General features: G+C 37.5%; 1 protein-coding gene across 1 annotated transcript in view; it reads left to right on the top strand.

The window, feature by feature from the left end:
• The window catches only part of LOC119595531 (dipeptidase 1-like), a 112,882-nt gene extending 103,269 nt beyond the window's left edge, over window positions 1-9,613 (top strand). Inside the window, exons 9-11 of the mRNA XM_037944652.1 lie at window positions 7,583-7,696; window positions 7,987-8,141; window positions 9,470-9,613. Coding sequence (XP_037800580.1) covers window positions 7,583-7,696; window positions 7,987-8,141; window positions 9,470-9,613 — 413 coding nt within the window. The remainder of the gene's footprint in view (window positions 1-7,582; window positions 7,697-7,986; window positions 8,142-9,469) is intronic.
• Window positions 9,614-10,000: the final 387 nt, after the last annotated feature.

Here is a 10,000-nt window from a genome sequence, read left to right as displayed (position 1 = left end):
TGCTCCACTTTAAAAATTATGTACAAAAGGGCCTAACAACATTCGAATCGAACAGACAACTCTTTGTTAGCTGTTAGGTGTATAGCATTTGCATTTCATAGCTTTGTGTATAGAGTATCTATTAACATATTAACTATATACGCTATTTGAACAGGAGAGGTACAATGATTCTCATTGTTTTGAAAATGTAAAGAAATTTTCCTATACGTTTTTTTTCCTATAATACGGTGATGGTGCCGTGACGTTCATACTTTTGTTCATATGTTTACGATCTCTGTGATATTTTTCTTTCCGATATATGAATCCATGTTAAATGCATATTACGTGTAGATGTACGTAATACGCGAACGAGACACAGGCTATCACTGTGTTAAATGTTACTTAAAATTTTTAAAAACATTTCAAAATTCCCCTGTGGAGGTTTTACATTTGAATTTCGAAAAAATCTTTTACAAAAATCTTCCACTAATCTTTCAAACCTCGGGGAAAATCATTTAGATCATCAGTGTCTTATTTTATGTCACGGAAGTTCATTAGAAATAAACAAATATGTAAAAAGAGAGAAGAAGAGAGAGGGGGGAGAGAAGAAGAGAGAGAAGAGAGGGGAAGATGCACAGAGACAAAATAGTAATAGAGAGAGAGATAGAGATAAGAGCGAGAGAGAGAGCGAAGAGAGGGGGAAAAAAGAGAGAGAAAAGGGGAGAAGAGGAGAGGGGACGAGAGAAAGATGTGGGGTGTGGGGTGGTGGGTGTGTGGGTATATATATATATAAAAATAATAAAATATAAATAATATAATATATATATAAATTTAGTATTTAAATAATAATATATATAATAAATAATATATATATTTTATATATAAAATTTTTAAATATTTTAATAATATATATATAAATATATATATATATATATAATATTTTTATGTATTTGTGTGTGTGTGGTTGGTGTGGGGGTGTGTGTTTGTGGCGTGGTGTGTGTTTGGTGTTATATTATTTATATATAATAATAATTATAATTTTAAAATATATATTAATATATAAAATTTTAAAATTAATATAATATAATTATATATATAAAATATTTAAAAGATAGATAGATTAGATAGATAGAAAAAGGTAGAAGAAGTAGATAGATAGATAGTGATAGATGATGGATAGATAGTAATAGATAGAAGATAGATAATAGATAGATAGAGAGGAGGGAGGAGAGAGAGACGATAGAAAGGGGAAAAAAGAAGAGAGAGAAAAGAATGCCCAGAGACAGACAGAAAGAGAGAAGGAGAGAGAGAGAGAAAGAGAGAGGAGAAAAACAAACCGAGACAGAGAATAGCAGGAGACATAAGGGGGAGAGCGCTCGTAGGGAAATTAATTTTCCCCCAAATGTGAAAAAAAATTGCAAAACAAATTTTTCAGAGCGAAATGTATTCCACTATTGTTCCTAAACAATTAAAAAAGACTGTCCCTTTCTCTTTCCCCTAACGGTTGATTAAATTAACAAATAGGTCGGGGAGATAACGGAAATAGCAATAATAATAATGAAAGTAATGATAGTGATTGTAGTAATTAAAGGTGTTGTAAAAATCTGATGATGATAAATAAGTAAGGTAAAATAATAAATTTAATTATATTATTTTTATTTTCACATTATTTTTATTTTTATTTTATTTATATCATTCTTATCATTATTTTTATTTCTTTTTTTTATTATTTATTATTATTATTATTTTTATTGATTATTTTTTATTATTATTATTGTTGTTGTTTTTTTTGTTTGTTTTTGTTGCGTTTCGTTTTTATTATTCTTTATTACCATTTACATTTATTTATTTTTATTATTATTATTATTATTTTTATTTTTATTATTATTATTTTTATTATCTTTATTATTAACATTATTTATTATCATATTATTTTATTAATATTTTATTTTTTATATTTATTATTTTATTATTTTATTTTCTTTATTATATTTGATTATACCATTTTTAATTATTGTTATTTTATTGTTATTTTAAATTTTCATTATTATATTGTTATATACTTTTAAAATAAACTTAATGCAAAAAAGCAGTAATCATACTTTAAAAATGAAATCTAAGAATGGCAATAATGCGTGAGGATAGGATGGGAATTAGATATAAAGTAATGATAATGATATGTAACACAAAAATATTTTTTTTTTCTTTGATATAAAAATAGTAAAACAATGAGGAAATAATTTGGGGGATGAAATAATTTGATAAAATTGATAATGAGATAAGTGAAAACGATGATTATGATAAAAGATTAGATACTGTGGTGTGTGTGGTTGTGGTGTGTGTGGTGATACACACACATAAATACACACTAATAAATATATATATATAATTATATAATAATAATATATATATTATATATATATATATTGAAGTATAATATTTTTATAATATATATAATATAAATAATTATATATATTAACGAGAGAGAGAGAGAAGGAAAAAAAGAGAGAGGGGAGGGGAAGGGGGAGAGAGAGGGGAGAATACATTTACTTTGTGGTATATATATTATATAATATATATATTTATATATATATATATAATATAAAATTTTAGATGTATACTATGTATATATTAAATAAATATATATATATATAATTTAAATTATATATATATATTATATATGTTGTATGTATATAGATAATAGTTTAATTATTTTTATTATAATATATATATATAATATAAATATATTAAATATATATATTATAATATATAAAATTTTAAATTTAAAAATAATATAATATTATCTTTTTTATATATTATATAATATTGTGTGTGTGTTGTGGTTGTGTGTGTTGTGTGGGTGTGTGGGTTGCGTGTGTGTGTGTGTGTGTGTGTATGTGTGTGTGTGTGTGTGTGTGTGTTTGTGTGTGTTGGGGTGTGTATGTGTGTGTGTGTTGTGTGGGTGGGTGTGTGGTGTGGGTGGTTGTGTGTGTGTGCTTTGGGGCGTGTGCGTGTTTTTATATTTTATATATATATATATATAAAAATATATATATTTTATTATATATAATACATATATATATATATATATATTATAATATTATTAATATATTAATATATATTATATATAATATATAATACTATATAATATTAATTTTTAATTTATATTTGCAATCATAATTTTCAAGTATGCACGTTGCCTGTCTTGCTACCTCGCTCGCTCTTCTCTCTACCGTCCTCGAGCCGGCGATCAATGTCTCGAGGAACAGGCGGAGAACGGGGCTTAGAAATCCAATCTTGGCGAGAGGATTTCAGTTCCAGACATTTGATAGTTAAGTTATTACATTAAATCATTTAGATCTTATTTCTTGCCTGCGCTCTCGGCCTCGCTCTCGTGGAAATCTGTTGACACTTTGCTAGAAATAAACTCATTTTTTTTTTTAATAATCTGTTTAAAAACAAACAAACAGGAGAGCGAGAGAGAGAGAGAGAAGAAGAGAGAGAAAAGAAGAGAGAGAGAGAGGAGGAAGAGAGGGGAGAAGAGGAGAGGAGAGAGGAAAGGGGGGGGGGGGAGAGGAAAAAAGAGAGAAAAAAAAGAAGGAAAAGAAAAGAAGAAAAGAGAGGGGGGGAGAAGAGAGAAAGAGAGAGGAAAAGAAGAAGGAGAAGGGAAGAAGAAAAGGAGAAGGAGAGAGAAGGAAAAGGGAGGAGAGGAGAAGAGAAGAAGAGGGAGAGAGAGAAGAGAGAGAGAGGGAAGAAAAGAGAGGAAAGAAAGGAAAGAGAAGGGAAAAAAGAGAAAGGAGGAAGAAAAGGGGAGGAGAGAGGGAAAGGGGGGGAAAAAAAAGAAAAGGGGGGAAGGGGGAGAGGAGGGGGAAGAGAAGAGGGAGAGAGAGAGGAGAGAGAGAGAGAGAGAGAGAGAGAGAGAAACAGACAGACAGAGAGGGAGAGAGAGAGAGAGAGAGAGAGAGAGAGAGAGAGCCAGAGAGATAGAGAGATACATAGTGAGAGAGATAGCTAGATAGATACAGAGGAGGGTAGATATATAGTTAGATAGGTAGATACATAGACATACAAACATATAAATGAATACATTGAAAAAGGAATAGAAACATAGATAGATAGATAAAGAGTAAGAAATTGAACCTTTGCCAAGTGACTTCAACTTACGAAAACCTGACGAAACATAGATAGATAGATAGATAAAGAGAGAGAAATTGAACCTTTGCCAGTTGACTTCAACTTACGAAAACCTGACGAAACATAGATAGATAGATAGATAAAGAGAGAGAAATTGAACCTTTGCCAGTTGACTTCAACTTACGAAAACCTGACGAAACATAGATAGATAGATAGATGAAGAGAGAGAAATTGAACCTTTGCCAGTTGACTTCAACTTACGAAAACCTGACGAAACATAGATAGATAGATAGATGAAGAGAGAGAAATTGAACCTTTGCCAGGTGACTTCAGCTGACGAAAAACCTGACGAGATTCCGTTTTCTGTGGAGAAAAAAGGGCTGCCTAGTGATTCGCACGGCAAACCTGAGCCCAGCGATTATGATTTCATAAAGGCTAATGAATTTCTGTGACTTCCACGGCAACAGGCGGACGCTAATTCTACATTCAAGCTCTGAGGCCATTTAGGAACAACGTCATTACTTGTATTACTTGCAACGAACCATGACTTTCGCTTAATAGCTTAATATCGGGGTATTGGTCGTATTATTATGGATGTTATAGCTATTACTGTCATCAGTATTGCTATTATTATTATTATTATTATTATTATTGTTGTTGTTGTTGTTGTTGTTGTTGTTGTTGTTGTTGTTGTTGTTATTATTACTATTACTGTTATTATTATTACTATTATTATTGTTATTATTATTACTATTACTATTATTATTGCTATTATTATCATAATTATTATTATTATTACCACTACTACTATTATTATCACTATCATTATCATTGTTACTGTTATTGTTATCATTTTCATTATCACACACACACACACACACACACACAACACACACACACACACACACACACACACACACACACACACACACACACACACACATGCACACATACACACACACATTTACTGACTGCTAGCTAGATAGGCAAATAGACGAATACACTAAGATAATCACATACACATACATAAACAGCCAAGATTCGCTCCTCTCCCCTTACGTGACGTTCGGCTGTTACTGTTCGAAAGCGGGACTTGAAGCCGATTTTTCGCGTCGCCCTCGTCAAAGGCCCATCCAGCAGGAGGCTCCATTAGCAGCCTCATATTATTCCGCCGATAGCAAGCAGCCTAACCAAATTACTTTTCATATTTTATACTCGGGGTCCTCTAGCGGCGCCCGGAACCCTTTCCCTTGACGACCGAGAGAATTATGATTTAAATATTAACCGAGCTAATGGGCCGTGATGGAAGGAGGGAGGGAGGGAGGGAGGGAGGGAGGGAGGAGGACAGGCGACCAGAGGAAGGTGGAGATGGAAGGAGGGAGGAGGGAGGGAGGAGGGAAGGAGGGAGGAGGAACAGGCGACCAGAGGAAGGTGGAGAGGGAAGGAGGGAGGAGGGAGGGAGAAGGGAGGGAGGGAGGAGGACAGGCGACCAGAGGAAGGTGGAGATGGAAGGAGGGAGGAGGGAGGGAGGAGGGAGGGAGGGAGGAGGACAGGCGACCAGAGGAAGGTGGAGATGGAAGGAGGGAGGAGGGAGGGAGGGGGAGGGAGGGAGGGAGGAGGAGGACAGGCGACCAGAGGAAGGTGGAGAGGGAAGGAGGGAGGAGGGAGGGAGGAGGGAGGGAGGAGGGAGGGGAGGGAGGAGGACAGGCGACCAGAGGAAGGTGGAGAGGGAAGGAGGGAGGAGGGAGGGAGGAGGGGGGGGGTGGGAGGAGGACAGGCGACCAGAGGAAGGTGGAGAGGAAGGAGGGAGGAGGGAGGGAGGAGGGGAGGGAGGGAGGGAGGAGGAGGACAGGCGACCAGAGGAAGGTGGAGATGGAAGGAGGGAGGAGGGGAGGGAGGAGGGAGGGAGGAGGAGGACAGGCGACCAGAGGAAGGGGAGATGGAAGGAGGGAGAGGAGGGAGGAGGGAGGAGGGAGGAGGACAGGCGACCAGAGGAAGGTGGAGATGGAAGGAGGGAGGAGGGAGGGAGGAGGGAGGGAGGGAGGAGGACAGGCGACCAGAGGAAGGTGGAGATGGAAGGAGGGAAGGAGGGAGGGAGGAGGGAGGGAGGGAGGAGGACAGGCGACCAGAGGAAGGTAGAGATGGAAGGAGGGAAGGAGGGAGGGAGGAGGGAGGGAGGGAGGAGGATAGGCGACCAGAGGAAGGTGGAGATGGAAGGAGGGAGTGAGAGGGAGGAAGGAGAGGGAGAGAGGGAAGGAAGGGGAGAGGGAGAGGATGGGAGGGTGGAGAGAGAGAGAGAGAGAGAGAGAGAGAGAGAGAAGAGAGAGAGAGAGAGAGAGAGAGAAGAGAGAGAGAGAGAGAGAGAGAGAGAATGCATGTGTATGTGTGCCTGTATGTGTATGTATAATGATGTACGTGTTTGTGTGTCGTTCTATCTGTGTATGTATACGCACGTTTGCATTCCCACACACCAATACGTCACCTTCTGTGCTTTCTCACTCGCGTTCTTTAAAGCAAAAATGCAAGGGAGAAAAGTGCAAATGCATCTGGAACCAATAAGACCCACAGCCACAAAACTCATGCATAGATTTATAGTCACTTTCGTTTTTTATCCTTTTCTTTTCCTTTTTTTTTGTTTTGTTTGATCCTTTTAGCTTCTCGTAAAAGTTTTTTTTTCCTCTCTCTCTTTTATCTTTTGTCTGTTACTTGTTTATCTATTGTTTCTTTCTTTTAGTTGTCTTTATGTATGTTATTTCTTTGTCTTTCGTTCATATGTCTTTGTCTATTCTGTAGTTCCTTTCAGCCTCCATGAAATTTTACCATTGTTTTTATGTCTAAGTTGATTGTTCATTGCGCCTCCCTCTTATCATTTCCTATCTGCTCTTATCTCTCCCAGGCGCTTATTTTCACACACATTCTTTTAGATTTCTTTAGTCCTTGGTGCTTCCTTTCCCTGACTACTCTGTAATAGGATTTCATATTTTCCTTTTTCTTTTCCTCCCTTCTTCTCTCTTTCTGGTCTCTTATCTCAAGACCTTCCTTCCTCAACCAGCATTTCAAGTGCGCCTTATCTTCCGTCCCTTTCCCTCGACTATTTAGCAATAGTGTTATGTATAATCTTCTTAAGTTTCCCGTCTTAACTTGCTTTAAAAAAGTAAAGGGTTCTGTTTTCGTTTTCTATATCCTCCCTTCCTTTACTTGAGACCTTTCTTCAGATCCTCCTACGTTCTTGCATCGAAGCTTTCCTCGACTTTTTATCTGTGTTGCATCTCCTTCTTTTCGTTTCTGTTGTTACGCAGTTTCCTCCTGATATCTTTCTCCGTTCACGTTTTCCACAGGCCTTCACGCACACTGTCCTTATGACCTTGCTTCACACCCCATTAAAATCATCACACTTTTATTCAGATTTCCTTCATACATTTTTCCAGACATTTAGACCTTTCAGACCTTCCTCCATACATCTTTTCAGACCTTCAGACTTCCTTCCACACGTTCCTAGAGATCTTTCTCCAGATCTTCAAACATTCCTTCAGACCACCAGACTTATCTTCATACATCCCTTTATACTTTCAGACCTCCCCTTGTTACAACATCTTACCCCCTTCTCCCCCTCCGTCCCCCCCTCCCCAAGATATCTCCGTTGCCATTACGACCTCCTAGCTGGACTATATTTTCGTATTTCATGCAGCATACATCCCCCCCTCTGCCCCTCTTCCCACGTAGTTTACCATTTATGTTATCCTCGTCCGCCGACAGTTTCTTGATACGTGTTCCTTTCTTTTGCGAAAAAAATGAACTCGCCCGCGCAGGTTAGTCACGTTACTTCTTCAAATTAAAATGGTGTTCGATCTGAATGGTCTTCAATATTCCAAGATTCAGCTGAGGTTTCGAACGGAGTTATGAGCTCTGCAGTGGTGACAGAACTGAAGGACTGGTGTCTCACTAGGTTAAGTTACTCTTGTGACGACGATCTAATTATCGATCCGGCCAAAAGATTAAAACAAAACAAAAACGAAAAGTCATATCAAGTAGGCAAACCAAATCAAAACAGCGCGGGTTTCCCTGAGCGTGGATTCAGCGAGACCTATCTGGCCCCCGTCCCTCGTCCTCTCCCTCTCCTTCTTCCTCTCCCTCTCCCTCTCCTCTTCCTCTCCTTCTCCCCTCTCCCTCTTCCTCTCCCTCTCTTCTCCCGCTCCGCTCCCCTCTCCCTCTTCCTCTTCCTCTCCTCTCTCCCTCTCCTTCTTCCTCTCCCTCTCCCTCTCCCTCTCCCTCCTCCTCTCCCTCTCCCTCTCCCTCTCCCTCTCCCTTTTCCCTCTTTCTCTCCCTCTCACTCCCCCTCTTCCTCTCTCTCTGTTCCTTTCTCTCTTTTTCTCTCTTCCGCTGTATGGAATATTTTTGCTTGCGGGAGGAATCCGTCAAATATTGGAAAGCCGAATGTTCTGTTCCGGCGCAGGGCATCGTCTCATGCATTTTTCCCCCCTTGAAATATGTGAAGTCAAATGACCAGGTATTTTTTTTCTTTTCTTTTCTTTTTCCGATAGATTTAATATAATGGTAAAGGAATTTTGGTTTCGGTTTGTGCGTCTGTTCTTTTTTTTTTCTCTCTCTCTCTCTCTTCTTTCCATTTTTCCCACTTTTTTTGTGAGGAAGGGTGGGTCGGTTTAGCCTATGTGCATACAGCTATGGTAAGTACGTTTTGGTATAATATGAAGATAATGGCTGAACAGATAATTCACCATCATCATCATAATCCTCCTCCTCCTCCTCCTCCACCTCTTCCTCATCCTCATCCTCAGCATCATCATCTTCACCATTATCACCAATATCATCATCATCATCATCACAACCACCACCACCATCAGCATAATGATAATAGCAATAAACCACCAGAAATGTGCGTGTTGTGTGTGTGCGTATGTGTGTTTGTTCGTGTGTGTGCGTGACTTTAGACAGAAATAGGCACTAAGCGACAAAATAAATAAATAAATAAATAAAACGATAAGATATAAGGCCTTTACTCTTTCTGATAGAATGTTTTTATCCCAAAAAAATACCCCCTTTCCCTTTTTTACAAAAAACTTTGTACACTCCAAACTGTGCTGTTTATCCAAAGGGTAAAAACCGTAAACGCAAAAATCCTGCAGTTTTTAAATTTATTTTAAGAAATACAGACGTCACTTTAAGAACAACCGTCAAACACAATGGTTCTTTCGTGAAATTCTTAATGGATACAATAACATCGTCGTTTGCAAAAAAAAAGGGTCGTAGAGTTGTCCTATCTAGGGTAAATAACCATAACTAGCAGCTAATGATCTCTGATGGCATTTCTAACTTTAATTATTGTTTCTATACCAAGCACGAATCTCTGTTTTATATGGCCTTCCCATACTGCATAAACACGAGCCCATTAACCACTAAGGAATACAGTATAGAAACCCTTTTTTCTTCAAGGAAATTTGTACTCTTAAGCTACATCCGGCATGGGAAAAGAAGGACCTAAATTTTTACCCCCTTAAAAGAACAAATGAAAAAGCTCCTGACCTTTTCAAAAATATCTGTTCTAAATATTTGTAGAAAATTACGGGGAAACCGTATTGCCCAATTTTGCTAAATTCCTCCAAACTTTACTCACACCCCCTCAAAATCCAGACGCTTTTTATAATAACTTTTTCTCTCCATAACCTAAAGAGATATCCGCTCTCACAGGAATCGAATTCATTATTAAGCTACCATTCTCTCCGGACACAACGGCTACCCACAAAGCTCTTTTCGTTCGTTTTTTAACATGCGTAAAAAAAAATAATATATTATATATTATATATAAAATATTTTTTTATAATTTTAAAATATTTAAATATTTGTATAGATACATATATATTATTTTAAA

Source organism: Penaeus monodon, chromosome 36, assembly GCF_015228065.2.
Source record: "Penaeus monodon isolate SGIC_2016 chromosome 36, NSTDA_Pmon_1, whole genome shotgun sequence".
NCBI classification, from domain to species: Eukaryota; Metazoa; Arthropoda; class Malacostraca; order Decapoda; family Penaeidae; genus Penaeus; species Penaeus monodon.
This window is presented reverse-complemented; position numbering and strand designations above follow the sequence as displayed.